This window comes from Carettochelys insculpta, chromosome 4 (genome assembly GCF_033958435.1).
Source record: "Carettochelys insculpta isolate YL-2023 chromosome 4, ASM3395843v1, whole genome shotgun sequence".
NCBI classification, from domain to species: Eukaryota; Metazoa; Chordata; order Testudines; family Carettochelyidae; genus Carettochelys; species Carettochelys insculpta.
This window is the reverse complement of record NC_134140.1, coordinates 90,268,200-90,284,704: the sequence shown is the minus strand read 5'-3', so window position 1 is coordinate 90,284,704 and position 16,505 is coordinate 90,268,200. Positions and strand designations below refer to the sequence as shown.

The window sequence follows — 16,505 nt, the reverse complement described above, 5'->3', positions numbered from 1 at the left end:
CAGAAAAAGCTGGACTCATCTGGAGGAATAAATGACTACTCATTTACAAGGAATTAGGACTGTGACCACCCCCAGTAAAAAAAAAAAAAATCTAAATCCAATGATGCAAGCAAAACAACAGCACAGAAATATGCACAGCAATGCTAACTGTTAAAAAGGAAGCTGTAATATTGTACAAATAGGACTAACTGTTGTGAATAAACCTCCCCATCATTTTAAGATGCTGATAAGCACAAGCCAGAACTCTATTTAAAATCCTGTTTTATTATGTACCATTGTGTCAAACAAAACACAAAACTGAGTCCACAATTTGACAGGGCATTTGAATATATTTCAAGTTTTAATACCAGACATTTTAGCCTGTTCCCCAAGAAAACAGAAGTTGGCTGAATACCCAGTGCAGCCCACAGAAATAAAAGAAATTACATCTAACCATAAGTGGCTCCTTCATTTTGTTATAACTTGTTTAAAAGGCAGAAAAACAAGTTATATTGGTGAAAAGTGTAGATACACTAACAGTTTAAAAACAGTCAATAAGATTTAATATTCAAGTGATCAAAAGCTAGATCTACTAAACTGAAGCTACAAGACAAATTCCATTTTCATCTAGACTTAAAATATTGATCTCATATAAAAAAGGTATGAGAGGTCTTCATACATTTCAAAGGAATGAGGTATTTTAACTGTGCAAGACCCCTAAATCAGTTTAAGAACCTGTAAGATGTTTTCGTCCATGAGCATGCAGGCAGCTGTATTGTACTCTTTGCATTATGTAGTCTCCCATTTAAAGAGGCCAAGAAAAATTGCACAGATTTTTGGGTTAAAAATATTTTAAAAAGATGGCAAACGACAAGGCAAGCTCTCCAGTCTATTGGCATTAAAATTCTGAGGCATTCTTCAAGCAAGTCTGATATAGGGAGGTGGTTTGGATAGTTCTTCATCTGCATCCAAGTCTTGATCAGGAAACTGCACTGGTGAATTAAAGATTCTGTCTCCGTGAGCTATGAGAGGTGGGCAGAGGGAGGAAAAAAGAGAAGATAACTGAACACACTGTAGCTGTCTCTACACTACCACCTTCCTTCAAAGGAAGGATGGTAATTAGGGTGTTGGGAGTTTACCAATGAAGTGCTGCTGGGAGTAAGTGGACTTCAAAGTTGCCCTGGCATGTTGAAGTACCAGCGGGTGTGCCACAGCTAGATGCGTGCTGGGACTTTGAAGTTTAAAACTTCGGAGTTGCTGGGGGGGAGGGGGTGGATTTGCTTAATGAAGTGCTGCTTATGCCCAGCAGCACTTCATTAGTAAACTCCCAACACCCTAATTACCATCCTTCCTTTGAAGGAAGCCGGTAAGTGTAGATAAGCCCTGTGGTTTCTTGTGCCAAATCCTATGTAACTTATTCTTCAGTCTTCATCAGGATTTGGCCTACGATACATACTCAGTGGAACATACTGTACCAGAATGATCCCCTGAAGCCCCAGTTACTTATCTAGAAGTTGGAAGGAGGAGAAAGTTACTTACTTTGCATAGTGCAAACCAGTTCCACACTCTGCTGCTGATCATCCGCAGGTTGTAACCATTCCTGCAATGAAGTGTAGGCGTTATCTTTCCATTGCTAGTAAAAGATGGATTTTTCACATGGGGTGGGAGTCATTAGAGCACTGGCCTTGTAAATCCAGGGTTGGAGTTCAATCCTTGAGGGGGCCTTCCAAGGGTCTGGGGCAGATTAGATTTAAAGAAAGACCAACAACAATAACTGTCAGGGACAGTGATAGGTCCTGCTGTGAGTGCAGGGGATGGCATCTAATGACCTCTCAAAGTCCATTCCTGCTCTATAAAAGATATGTATAATCCATTTCAGAAATTACCCTTGCAAGCAAACTTTGAATTTGTCTACAGTAGAACCTCAGAGTTATGAGCACCAAAACGACAAACTGGCCAGTCAATCACACACCTCATTTACAACTGCCAGTACACAGTCAGAAGGCAGCAGAGACAAAAAATAGGAAATACAGTATTGTAGTCATTACTAAAGAAAAGGTAAAGCAGCATTTTTTCCTACATGGTAAAGTTTCAAAGCTGTGGTGCTTTTTTTGGTATTCAACATTGGCACCTCGGCAGCCCCAGTCGTGGGATTGGCTGGGGGTAAAGGGGCAGGGAGCCAGCTGAGTACGGGATGTTTATAACACACGCATGCATGCCAAAAAGGCGGTGCAAAGCTGTATTAATTTTCAGTTGTAAACTTCTGAAAGAACCATAACATTTTGTTCAGAGTTATGAACAGCTTCTGTTGTGAAGTGTTGATAACAGATTTTACTGTACAACAAAAAGTCTTGTGGCACCTTATAGGCTAACAGATATTTTGGAGCATAAGCTTTCGTGGGCAAAGACCCGCTTCATCAGATTTTACTGTAGTTTATTTGAAGTGAATCTACTTTTAACGTACTAGATTTAAGTTTCATTTTTCCCTTTTCTCCCTAAGAAAGGCTTCGTTTAACAGGTGAATTGAATAGTGACACTCGCCACTTGTGATTTAACAAGGCATTTTTGACACGCATATAAAAAATAGTCTGATATTTCCTACAAATCGCTCGATACATCATGTAGCATTTTTAATTAATATTCTGATAAAACAGAAGTGATATTTTGTACAAGTCATTTATGCAATCTATTAGAAGCCCTTACCTACACTAATTTCAAAATAAGGAAATTGAGCTAGAAAACTGGATCCACAATATTCAGAGTGATTTTAATAGACTAGCTCAGCTTGTTAATGAAATCTGCTTGGCCAATGATAGTGCTGGTCGAATGTTTTCAAAGTTTGCAGTTTTGACACAAGAGTGAGAGTTTTTCTGAAAATTATGTCTGTGTCCCTGACTGGCTCTACTGTAGTGTACGCACTCAAATAAGTTTAAAGAGATATTTAGGGCACGAAAAGTGTTACTGGCATGACTTCGGGATGACTTTACTCAAAGTATGTAGAGTATCCCAAACAAATGCTAGTAAAATCTTTTGTACATAAAGTTTTTGCTATAAGTTTACAGGAAATGTAGACCTTAAAAAATTCAGGGGTTATTTTATCCATCAGTTGGTACTTTTAAGGCAGCTTGGTTTACAAATGCAATTGCACAGGCCTCAAAAGGAATAGAGGTGATTACTAAGGCCTTGTCTATACTTATTTTTACCATCAGTCTACTTCAACTACACATTGTTTAGCTGAAGTTCATATACCTCCTGTAGTGTTTTCCCTGTGGTAAGGTCAACAGGGGCTCCTTTGCCATTGACGTTAGCTACTCTTCTTGTTCTGGTCGAGTACTGGCATTGATGGGAGCACATTTGGAGACTGATTTATTGTGTCTTCAATTACACAGTAAAATCGATGCCTAGTGGATCGATCTCTGGCGTAATGAAGACATAGGCTTTGTCTACACTGGCAACTGAGTGACAAAAGATTGTTGTTCACACATGCTTAAACCCCACCTCTCACCCCAAGTACTTATGTGAGCAGTGCTGTCCTGCCAACAAAGAAAATGCCGGCCATTTGGTCTGTCACAGCACGTGGATGTTCGTCATCAGCAAAAGTGCTGATAAACAGCATTTACATTGCTTGACTTGTAGCAACATGGCTTTGCTGACACAGCCTTGTTGCTAAAAGATGTGTAGTATAGACAGACACCTCAACTTGTTCTAAAATGCCTTTCCATGTCTGGAGTTATAAATCTGATACATGATGTTCTATCAGAACTAGGAAAAAAAAGTCTTGGAGATTAGGATCTGCTTTTGTGACCTTGAGCTGGGGATGCCTCATCCTAATGTTTTAAGGTTTTACAAAAAGGCATTACACCATCTGCTCTTCATTGGATCAGAAATGTTCCACATTTTAAGGGCAGTGTAATTTCTAAGGGGTTTTCTTTGGCAGGATGGGTGGTGGCAGTGGGAAGCAGTGGATGAAAAAGGAGCGAAGGAGGCAGGAAACGTTGACAGCTACATTTCTGAAGAGAAGAAAATCTGTGGCACTCTGACCATTAGAATGGTCAGAGCTAGCAATGGTGGAGGCAGATTAGTGCGTAGAGCTCAGATAAACCAGTCAGATGCATTACTATAATATACTTACTCTAATCCACACATGGTTTTCCCTATATATCACATGAGATGTAGTATAATTAGAAACTGTATTCAAAGTTATCACTTCCATACCATTCCAGTTACGTTGTCATAACGGGAACAACGTGGAAGACTTCGACAGCCCATGTAAGCAATAACCAGCACAATGGAAGCACTGCAGATAGATGCAATTAACATTGCTACATTGGCTCCTTCGACAAGTTTACCAAGCACAAACTTCTGTAAGAGGAAAAAAAAAATCTCAGCTGGATAAACAGTGCAGGTAATTTAACTTCCAAAACCAAGTTTTGATTAGCAATTCAAATTCTTTATCTGGACATATTTTCAGAATGAACGATGAACAAAAAATCAAGACCCTAGTATTTTGCATAATGGATGGTTTGAATAAGAGAGGCAGACCCCACAGAGAATGGATAGATTGGTGCGGAGCTGGTCTATAGAGACTAAGCCACTCTGCCCTGGATAGGGAAAGATGGAAGGAAATAGTGACAGAGGCATCAGACACCAACAGGTGCTGAGCCCACAGTTATTGATGATGATGATGATGATGGTGGTAATGTTTTTTACAATGGGAAAAATATCATCATCACTCTTTTACAAATGAACACATTGTACTTAAAAAAGAAGCTATGCAGGATCTTTTACAGGGAGATAAGACAAAACGTCAATTTATTGGTAATACGTATATCAATCACTACTTTATCAAAACAAAAAGCAGTCAAGTAGCACAGAGAAGCAAAAACAGTAAGCAAGGAGGACAAATCAGAAAAAGATAATCAAGGTGAGCAAATCAGAGAGTGGACAGGTGGGGGGGGGGAAGATCAAGAATTGGATTGAGCCAAGTATGCCGACGAGCCCCTATAGTGACTCAGTCTGCATACTTGGCTCAATCCAATTCTTGATCTTCCCCCCGCACCCCTCCACTCTCTGATTTGCTCACCTTGATTATCTTTTTCTGATTTGTCCTCCTTGCTTACTGTTTTTGGTTCTCTGTGCCTTAAATATTGAGTCTGTTCTGGTCTGGCTATGGTCTGAAGAAGTGGGTCTGTCCCACGAAAGCTCACCTTATAAACTATTTTGCTAATCTTTAAAGTGCTACTTGACTGTTTTTTGTTTTGATAGTGTATAGACTAGCACGGCTTCCTCTCTGTTACTACTTTATCATATGTTTATGATACACCTATGAACTCACACACAAGCACACCCCATCTTGTTACCAACTAGCTACTCCCCCTCACTTCACTAATATGGTGAGTTAGATAGGAAAGAGGTGGAGCAGGACTTCTGCTGATCTCGATCAGTGCTTCAATATCAATAGGACAAGACCCCAGTTCCCCCTGCAAGACACCTTGGGCTATGTCTACACCATGATGTCAATTAAATTTTATTAAACACAATTTTATAACACTGGGTTTTATAAATTCAAATTTGACTATCCTCACCTCTGCACAAAGTCAACTTATTGCTGCTATGCTACATGACCAAACATCGCCTATTGCAGCAGTGCATTGTGGGAAACTATTCCAGAGTTCCCTCTGCTCCATAGCATTCTGTTTTTTTTTTTTTCTTGCTGGTGCAGTATGAGACAAAAAGGCCCTGCAAGTGGTTGTGGGTATGTGATGTCATCTTCCCACACTGCATTGCTCTCATTCCCCTCCTGTGGAAAGCATGCAGCCATTTTTTTTAGAATGAAAGAGGAAGTAGGTAATCCCAGGCAAAGAGAAAGTAAATAGCTGGCTTCAGAAGGTACAATGTGCCAGGCAGGGGACTGTCATACCATCCTGGGATCACCCAGTGACTGTGCCATCTCATCTGGCACTACAGCTACTTTTCCTGACCCCTTGAAGCCAGCAACATCCTCCCTGAAAATATACAGGAGCAGATTACTGTTTGAGGAAAGAGTAGGGTAAAGCTGAGGAAAGTGCAAACCATAACAACTAAAGCCAACTCCCTCAGGCAGGGGAAAGAAGACTATTTGAGGTGCAGGATTTTTGGCTCTCCACTTCACTACACAGATGTGTCCAACACGGGGCATGCAGCGTGCCAAATTTCCATATGCCATAATGACTCTGTGCCCTGGGATCACGCAAGCATCTGTGTCATCTCAACTGGCCCTCCAGCCACTTTTCCCACTTGAAAGCACTCCTGCTCCTGAAAATATTACAGGAACAGATTACAGCTTGTGATATCTGGTCCCCTTATAAGGAGTGTCATAAGGTGTGGGGGGAAATTGGTTGAAGGGCCAGTTGATGCCGTCCCTACAGTGTGTTGCTCTGATGGGGGAGGGGGGGGGGTCAGCCCCTGAAATCTTTGCCATGGGGGAGACTTCACCCCCTGCAACAGCTGGCCCCCAAAAAACTCTGCCGCCTTTGGAGCCCTCACTGCTTGCAAGCCAGAACATGGTGCTGTCTGGCAGCACAGTCTGCACCACACCACAGGCACAGGCTTTTATTGGGTTGAGTGGGGCTAGCCACATGATGTTGGGCAGAGGACAGACCCTGACTGCATGGCAGCTGTGCGGGGGAGTAGGGTTGGGGCGGCCCCTGTACAAATGTGAACCGCAAAAAAGAGTTTCTTGGCCTCTCACAGAAGCACAACCCCCCCAACCTAACTGCCACATAGTGCAGTGGGGCAGGGGCTGGCACCAGTGCTTAAAAAAATAATTCTCAGCCTCTCCTGCTGTATCTTGTGCAGGGAAGAAGCCACCGATATGTGTTGGAGCTATTTTTTTCATGGGTAGATGAGATTGTCGCTCTGATAATACAGAAGAGTTTCTTGGCCTCTCATACAAGCATGACCCCCACAGCCTAGCTGCCACAGGCTTGCTGGTGCCGAATTCAAATTCACAGGCTTCCTGTTACCTAATTTCTTCCCACCTGGAGAGCAGCAGAGATGGAAGTACCCACAGCAGAAAACTGTGGGGAATTGTGGAATACATACAGGATGCCTCTGATGGATAATAAAGTCAATTTAAAGACATGGCATTTCCACAAGAGTCTTAATTCAAACTTTTAAATTCAAATTTGACAAGATGTCAGCTCACTTTGTGGGTGTAATATCGACCTTAGCATTCCCTAAAAATTGACCTAATGGTATTTACACCAAAGACACTGTCAGTATAAAATAAATCGAGCTAACTGCCTTAAAATCAATTTTGTCATGTAGTGTAGACAATAGCCTCAGACTTATAGCGCCTCTCTCTCATGCAAATCTACACCAGTTAATCACCCAGTGCATATGCAAAAACCTATGCACTCTTATCTGTGTCATCTCTGGTGCCTTCTTCTGGGTGCTGCCTCAATGCTGCCACATTCATCTTCAAAGAGGGCCTTTTGAATCTCCTTTCAAGAAAAGCTGCTTGCTCCTGGCTCTCAAGGTCCTCAATAAGTCTAGTTTTCCCCACTTAACCGGTCTTCACCCTCTCCAACTGTTGCAGCTATTCAGAGGCACTTGCCTTCCACACCTCTCATTCACACCTCATTCATTCAACAGGGCAATCAATTAAAAAGGGAGAGATTGATTCTTGTAGCAACACACTCTTTACCTTAATTATTCTTAGAGACTATTATACCAAGATTTGATACAAAAGACTTAATACAAAGTTTATACACATACACATGTATTGACACATACACAAAGTTAATAAGAGAATGGTACAGCAATAACGAGGTTTCTATATAAAATAAACTTAAGCGAATGGTATAGAGACTTAATATAAGGTAAAAAGAAATGATACAGCAATTTAACTACAAACAAACAAACTTTTAGTATTGATATTCTCCAAATGTCTAACTTAAGATTAAAATCAGTCAAATCACTTATGTCAAGAGCACACACGTTTCCCTTTTGTATTTGTATCTTTGTACTACTCTGAAGAGGCAACAATAATTTCCTATTGTTTTTGTATTATGTCAAGTTTGAAATTAGACGTTTTGTTTAAACATCATTGAATTTAACACCTTGTCCTAACATTACTGAACACCAGCATTGACCAATATCAACTTTTAAATAGTTTTAACTGATGCAGCAGAGAGTACAGCAAAATAAATACTGAAAGAGCACTTTAGAATCATCTCTGTTTACAGTGGGACACACATCACACCTAAGCTACATGCACCAGCAAGTTGGCCTGCACTGAATAGCGAATGGGTCTATTTGCATTTTTCATAACTGTATTCATCCCAAAAGGATGTTGTATTGAGAAACCAGATATTGGTAGAAAATTTGCAAACCCTAAGTTATCAGCACTTAACTCTAGGTACCCAAGTTGTCTGATAATTCAAAAGACATAGCTTACTACTGCTAGAGTGCGACATCCAAGATCTCAAAATATTTCCTAGAGGTGGTTAAATATTTTTATACTTTACCCACTTTTTACACATGTGCAAATTGAGATGCAGGAAGGTTAAGTGATTTGCCCAAAGTCATACTGCAAGCTTGATGGAGCTGGGACTCAGTCCTTTAAGCTGTGCCTAACTATTCTGTAGTTTAACAAAGTCCGTGAGTTATCCTGCAATTTATTCACACCCGAGCCTGCGATGTGCTTTATAACAACTCAAGCCAGAGCATCCCTTCCTTTCCCATTCAAAGACAATTCTTTTATTGAACTTGGGACACACTCTAATTTCTTATTATTTCCTCAGACTTGCTTGGTGTTCCTGTGTGTCTCCAGAAGCAAATAAAACTGCATGAGTGGATTCTGTGGTCAAGAAGGTAAAGGGTTTGAGATCAGATTAGGTTAGAAAGTTGGCAGTTTTGCTCTTAACTCTTCCTGTGCCACATCTACTATACTTGATTTCATATCAAGGACTTTGGGCAAATCTATACTAGACCTTAATGTTGATCTGAGATATGCAGTTCCAGCAATGACAATTGAGTAGCTGGAATTTATGTATTTTCCTTGTACTCTAACTTCTCAGATGAATCCCAAGGAAGTAATTCTCTGTGCTCCAACCTGATTTTTTAAATTGCTTTTGTTACACTCAGCAACTTCCTTGGTATTTTTCATCTTTTGTTTTGTTTATAAATTACTTTAAGGCAATAATTGATTCCCGTGTCCTAAAGGAGTGTCTATGTATATGAATGCCTAGACCAAAAGGTCAGCTATCAGTTGACAGCTTAATTTCTTCTCTTTGTTTCCAACTCCTCTCATAAGGGAGAGGTGGAATCTTGGGAGATATCCAAGTGTGTCTTCATGGGCTTTAAGGGTTTTTCCTTACTTGGTGGTGACAGCTATCCTCTAGGGTCAAGCAATCCGTGACCTTGGGGAGCCTTTTAAAGCAGAGCCTGTAAAGGCAACATCTTTTTAAGGTTTTTGCAGGCCCACACTTTCTGCACTCAGTATCAGAGCAGGGATCAGCCCTGACACCAAACCCAAAATAAAAATAACCTGACTGCGTCTGTCTAAACATTTCCCTTCTACTTACATATCTATGCTGATTATGATGTGGCCAGGATATTTACTGGATCCATTTTAAGCCTGTTTGGAATTAAGCATATTGGTCTCTCCCTTCTCCAGCCCCAGACCAAGACACTGAGCCTGCAATTATTTCAATTCAAAATGATCCCTCTCTCCCACTTTGGCTCACCTGGCTGTTTGCCAAAAGAGGACCCACTATGGCTGGGTTTAACCCTTTACACCCATTCATTCATGACAGGGAATTTCTCCCAACCACCTCCCTTACTTCTCGCTACAATGATCACCACCAGGATTGACTGTCTAGCCCTGATGGTTCCATTTAGTGCATCCCTATTAGGCACGCTAAATCAAACCTGGAAGATCGACCCCGACAGGGTCCACCTTCTGGTAAGTATAGACATATCCTTAATCTGTACCAAATCTCCAGTGACAGTCTACATACAGCCATAGCCACCAAGAACTTCCATCTCATGCAAAACATCCACAAAGCATTTATGTTCTACAAGGCAAGAACACAGTTCTTCACCACTAAATTTTCACTCTGTAGGGAAGACCAGAGCAAGCCAATGGTCCATCTAGTTCTTCATTCTCTCTTGGATAGTAGCCATTACCATCAGACTACCACACAGCTTCCTGCACTCAGCAATAATAAACTGATCTTAGAATTGTTAGTGTATACCTAGTTTGCACATACTGAAAGGAACTGTAAAGTCTGGATTGCATTCCCACAAAACGAAATGCAATTTTGTTACAAAATACTGCCACTTACCGTATGAATAACATGAACTGGCTCATGTGTAAACACCTCTTCTTCAACATAGCTTAAGGTTAGAGAAGCATACACAACTACAATGATGGTGGCAAAACAAGAAAATATAGATGCTACTGTCATCGCATTCACCTGCACAGGGGGGAAAAAAAGAAATCAAGGAAAACACAGGGTCAAGGACAAGATTTTAAAGTCTTTGGTAGTAAGAGAGGCAAAACAAATTGGGATCGTAATAGATTATTTGCAGCAGACTCTAAACCAGGGGTGGTCAACCTGTGGTTGTTGAGCTGCATGCAGCTCTGAGCCATTAAATGTGGCTCCTCCTCAGAGCTGCATACTGGGAGTGCCATCCACTGCTCTGAACACGTGCCCCACTGCTTGGTGGGAGAAGCACGTGGCGGTAGCAGCTCTGGTGAGTTGCTGGCATCAAGTTAGAGTAGGGGAGGGGCCTGGGGGATAGAGCTCTCCCTGAAGCTCAGGATGACATGTCTCTAGCTTGGAGGGGGATAGGGGTGGGAGGAACAGCAGCATTGGAACTACTTCCAACACTTCCACCAGGAAAGACTAGCCTTCACAGGGGCTTTTGGGGCTGCACCCCAGGCTGCCATTCCCCAAAGCCCCTTTCTTAATCCAGCCTTGGCAGGAAGAATTATGAAACCACAGTTAAGTTCAACAACTCACTCCAAGCCACTGCCACTTCTGTATTATATACTCTCTGCAACGTATTCTGTTGAAGTTTAACTGGTCGGAAAGTCAAGCAGCAAGCACACATTCCATTTTAATTCTTATACTATGTTTTTCAGCAAAGCAAATTAAATTTGCAAAAGTATTTCACTAGTACATTCAAAAGCAACTACTAGAAAAACCCAGAGTTTGAAGGAATCTAAAACCAGTTATCTACAACTAATAAAAAAAAAAAAAAAAAAAATCAAATTCTGGAGTAACTGATCCATGAATGCTAAAAGAATTCTCCTCTCTCTACATAATTTAATTGTATTACACATAACAGAGTGAGGACCTTGCAGCAGGATTTAGAAATAAGAAAGGACAAAGTAAACCAGGCCACTATCAACTTATATTTTGTAAGCGATATTAACTGGTCACCTGTGTTCTCTCTAATTTTCCCCCCCCACACGTGTGCAGAATAAACTGTTACATGTACCAACGCATGGGCAGATGTACACCAGTAAAGAGACACGCTGCTGCTGCGGGCACTCTACTAATCAGCTGGATGGCACTTGAATCTCTCTTGGGTATCCACCTAAGCGCTCAGCTTATAGGGCACACCACTGATCAAAGAAAAGAAAAAAAAAATCTCCAAAAACTTACAAGAACTGGATTCTTCTTCTGGGAAGAAAATACAGCCAGAATTCCAGGGACACCCATGACCTTCAGGGTAAAAATAAACACATGTTTTGCAATTGGAAAGAAAGTACACTAAAAAGTTATGCTACTGTACTGGGTATGACAAGTTTCTGAAAAACATATTCCCTAAGGAGCCATTTTTAAATTATTGGCACTCACAAGGTTATTTAAATTCATAGTTACCACACAGAAGTAGGCCATTGGCTCCCTACTTTATAAGAATAAACCTATAAAGATAGCACATTTTAATGCCACAATAATTGTGGAACTTCAACTTTTGTGGTTTTACAGTTAGATCCTGGGAGTTCAAGGAAAGGCATTCTGCCACTTCTTTAGAAAATGAAACATTCTGCTAGTGAATGTTAGTATCGAAAAAGCAGTTATTCCAGTCTTGCTCTATAATTTTGGAGTCAGATTTCACATTTCAGCAGTTGCATTTCTGCTAGTGTAAAAAGTGTGTAACTAGCACATAATATTCCAGGGAACTAAAGGCTATTTGATTTTGAAAAATTGACAGCTGTCCTTAGTAGATAAGTTTTCCTGCACAGGAGGTTATCATTGCAAGGGTTGGCACACTTATAAATTATACAGTAGTTGAAATGAATTGCATCAATCTTTGTAGCATATGCTGAAGATATTACAGAGAGACTATAGATAGCTCTCCATTACCATGAGTTTTGGAGTTCTTCTCAACTTTGCCAATCCTTAGTCAATCCACCAGAAATATCTCATGCATTGCTGACATGAGAATGTACACAGTGGGCTGGGGAAAAAGCATACAAATTGGGAAACCATTTATGATAGCGGTATGTTGCTATCTTAATATTGGTTTGTCATTGGCAGATCATTTTAAGTGTCCTGGATAAGAAATTCAAAGCTTGGTTCCTTTAGCTTGGCGCAATGAGGACTGGTTCTGTTCCCAATTTTTGGATAAGCCTGCTGGCTGTTTGAGCTATTCAGGCTGATTTTGAAGACCTACAGTCCATGTCTGCATCAGATGACTCAAATTTTAAAGCCTGACCCTACCAACCTTCCTGTTTTGTAAAGCTGATTTCATACTGCAGCTTTGCTAGGCTTAGTTCTGGAAATTAGGACATTCTGTTTATATTACTGTGGCATCAAAAATGCACATCATGACTAAGTTATTTTCTACATCTCCAGTTTTCTGAACCTCAAGTCAGCCAGGGCCACAACTACAACCCAGCTCTTCTACTTTCTAGTTACATTGTACTTCAGTGTCAATTGCTGTGATCCTGAACGGCTGAACAGATCTTGATGACAAGCACAGACCAGCTTAAGTCACAGGTGACACCAGAGCAAGGCTGTATTCTGGCAATCCCAGTTTGGAGGGTTGGGGAGTGAGTTTGCAGGATGAGAAGGTAATGCCTAGAGATGAGTGTAACAACTTTTCAACTGGTACAAATCATTATGTGTGTTGTTCTTAAAATAGGGGTGATAATAAATAACATCAAACCACACTTTTTAAGAACTGTCTCATATCCACATGCACTGCGGCTCTTATAGGATTGATTTTGTAACTGAATATGAAAAAAAAACTGGCTCTTCTTGCTAATTCGGTTGCAGACCCCTGTCCCAAATGTACCTTATACGGTGGCAGCATAAGTTGGCAGGAACGGAAGGGTAGAATTAAAGTTGCCTCTCATATTAGTATACTTCTTGAGGCATGCTTTCTGGCTTCCAGGCCCATCCCCTTCCATATCACCTCTCCTGTGCCCCAACCTTAAACCCATATTAAACAACATGGGTCTTTGCATTATCTATGCCTCTGGGATGAAATCTTGGCCACACTGCAGTCAATGAAAGCTCTAACATTTACTGGACTGGGGGCCAGGATTTCACTACCAAGATACAGTTCATTTAAGTTTTATACCTGTTTCACTTTGTTATCTAGTCAGAGCAGGTTGCCAAGTTACTAGAAAACCTATTCTTCTGAAGCAGCAGCCCCACAAAACCAAAAAGCACGTGCAGCAATGACTCTAGTCATATACTGTAGTAATGGGATGTTGCTTTTGAATATGAGGTGTATTTTCATATGGGAAATCTTATGAATATGAGCTGCTCAGAACACCTACAAAAGCTCTAATGAAATTACTAAGCATTCATCCCTAATATCAGTGGAAGCAGTGTTGTCCCCAATATAGGTTTTTAACCCCATTTTGGATATTGTTGTACTCAGGAATTCCTAATATTCATTCACAGTGAAAAGTTCAGTTGTGCTAAATGGGCAGTGATTCATTCCTATGAAATGAAGCAGTCCTGTCCCCCCCACCCACTTGATTGAACCACAATACCATTTTTATACTTTTATACTTTATACTTTTGTTTGCAAACTTCAGAAATGGCAACTCTCCACGCCTCATTTTCTAAATCATCTCATGCCTGATGAAATAAAAGCTGAATTAGAGTGTAACTTGTTATTCTAGTTCCTGCTGGAGGGCCTTTCCTTCACCTCCCAATATCCTCAAATATTTTCTCAGCACCTCCTCACTCTTGTACTTGCAAAGCAGTGTACAAATACTGGATTCCAACAGAGGTGCTGGGAAAGCATCATCAGGAGTTTTTCCCCTCTGAGGGAGCCAGCATCAGAATTATAAACAACCCCACCCCGCACAGGCCAGAAATAGGAAGCATAACGTGCAACTTTACCACTCCAGCCCAGACAGGTGCCCTGGTTTTACTCAGCACTGATTCTGTTCTGAAGGTGCCATCCATTAATCCACTGATGACACACATCGTAGCACAAGCTATCTGGGATAACCCCAGAACAACCATGCTTTTCTGGTTAAAGATGAAATATCTGTAGCGATCCATTATAATCAATCCACGGGTAAAACTGTGTGCACACACTCTATATGATTGTAGGAAGAACCCCAAGATCCTTCAAGAAGAGTAGTCAGCCGAGTTTCCCTAAACAGAAGAGAAAAAGATGCAAGAGGATTAGAATGTCAACAAGCATCATCTGACAAATTAGCAATATTTTCTCATTAATAGCACAAAGATCTGCTATCTCAGTGCAGCGCTGAACATGCAGCTTTGCTCTGTACATGGAACTTATGATTGCCAGAAGATGTGGGGGAAGAGAATGGGGAAAACATTAGTCAAAATCATTCACGCACTACAGAAAGCTTTGTTTTATGTTGTATGTGTTTTAAAGAGGATCTTAAAATAGCGGTGTTCATTCCAAACTGTTATTAAGAGTATATTGCAGGTGTCGGAGGCATTTTATGCCATGTTATTACAAAGGAAGTTTAAAAAACAAACAAAAAAACACCTTTATTTTACCTAGGTGTTGGGAGCATCACATTCGAATGTGATTTTAAAGCCCTGGTGTTCCTAGCCAACAGGATTAATTAAACCAGCTGTACGGTATGTTTTCTAGCTCTTGTATGGAAAAGTTTTACTTCCAGGAGAGAAAAGTCTTCCATCCTGCAAGAGCCACACCCCACTCACAAGATGAAACAGGCTATCCAACATATACTATAGCAGCATTTTCCAACTCTTTCCCAACTTTCTTTGGCCATGGAACCCTTTTAAACTCAAAAAAATTGTGTAGAACCCCATTCCCAGGCTCCACCTCCCCACCCCTCAAACCCACCCCTAGGCTTAAACTCCTGTGAGCCCCAAACCCACCTCTAGGACTAAACCATCTGCGGTGCTGGCTGAGGAGCCTTACACCAGGCAGCCACTTGTGCCCAGCGGGAGGAACGCTGGCCTGGAGGTGTTCCACTGGCAGGGGTGAGCCCAGTCATGCCCATGGGAGGCCCAGTTAGTGGGGTCAAGTGAGGGGCTCTTTGCAGCTCCTTGCTCTGCGGCCCTTGCAATAACAGAACTAACCTCAGGTGGTTTAACAGCCGGATCCCTCCCGCCGCCTGACAGGCTTGTACCCGCAGGGAGAAGCAGCAGAGCCTGGTGCTGAGGAAAGCGACCCCCCCTCGGCCCGAAGGACTGGCCGGGCAACTCTGGCTTCCTGACCTAGCAGGGAGCGCGCCTTGAAAGAAAGCGGTCAACTCTGTGGGCTGGAGACCGGTGCGGGGACGGGCGGGCGGCTGCTCTGTGGCCCAGTGTTGTGGCCGGCAGAAGGGGGTCACTGAGGGCAGGAGTCTTCCCCTGCTCCCCGAGAACGTCCCGCGCCCACCCCCTACACGAGCCCTTGCAGGCGAAGCTCCCGCACAGCCACTTGCTTCGCGCGCCCCCCTCCCCAGCTTACCTGCCGGCGGGAAAGCGAAGGCACCGGCCGAGGCTGTTCACCCCACACAACACAAGGCGGGGCTGGGAGGGAAGCGCGCCCCTGCGAGGAGCAGCTAAAGGCAGGAAGCCGCCGGCCCGGGGCAGGCGCTCAGCAGTGCATCGCCTCCGCGCTCCGGGCAGCAGGGCTGAAGTCCCGGCCGCACCTGGCCAGGTGAGTCACATCGCCGCGTCTGCGCCTGCGCCTGCGCCTGCGCCTGCCGGGGGTGGCCCCGCGCTTCGCCTTAACCCCTGCAGCGCCGCTGCCGCTGCCGCCCTCGGCTGCGTCGGGGCACAGACTCGTGCCCCCGAAGGCCGGGCCCCCGCTGTGCTGCAGAGCCCGCCGGGTGAAGGGCTCCAGTCCTATGGGACAAGCTGCTCCTCTGCCCCGCCCCCCACGGCCTAACAGCGGCCGGCAGAGCAGCGGGCACTTGCACGCCCTGCCTGGGAGCCAGCCAATGGCGGGGCGGGGCGGGGCGGGTGGTCGGGCCGGGTAGGGTGAGTGCGTCCCGTTCCCCTGGGCAGACCCTTATTTTCGCTGTCCCACAGGCTGCCCCGACTGCTCCAGACAAATGGGCAAATTGT

At 42.9% G+C, this 16,505-nt stretch overlaps 1 protein-coding gene across 1 annotated transcript; it reads right to left on the bottom strand.

Annotated features, from left to right (window-relative positions):
* Window positions 1–820: 820 nt before the first annotated feature.
* Window positions 821–16,225, bottom strand: LOC142012651 (uncharacterized). Its single transcript, XM_074993285.1, has 7 exons — window positions 15,904–16,225; window positions 14,343–14,603; window positions 11,640–11,699; window positions 10,311–10,442; window positions 4,195–4,341; window positions 1,519–1,579; window positions 821–1,001 (listed from the first exon to the last, which is right to left on the bottom strand). Exons 2-7 carry the CDS (start codon window positions 14,505–14,507, stop codon window positions 898–900), a joined length of 669 nt encoding a protein of 222 aa, XP_074849386.1. The 5' UTR covers window positions 14,508–14,603; window positions 15,904–16,225; the 3' UTR covers window positions 821–897.
* Window positions 16,226–16,505: the final 280 nt, after the last annotated feature.

Excerpts from the sequence above, each read along its gene's own strand:
- LOC142012651 (XM_074993285.1), bottom strand. The coding sequence starts at position 14,507 with ATGGATCGCTACAGATATTTCATCTTTAACCAGAAAAGCATGGTTGTT. Across the intron at positions 10,443-11,639 it reads AGAAGAAGAATCCAGTTCTT|GTGAATGCGATGACAGTAGC; the intron begins GTAAGTTTTTGG and ends CCCCCTGTGCAG. Across the intron at positions 1,580-4,194 it reads ATGACAACGTAACTGGAATG|GAATGGTTACAACCTGCGGA; the intron begins GTATGGAAGTGA and ends ACTTCATTGCAG.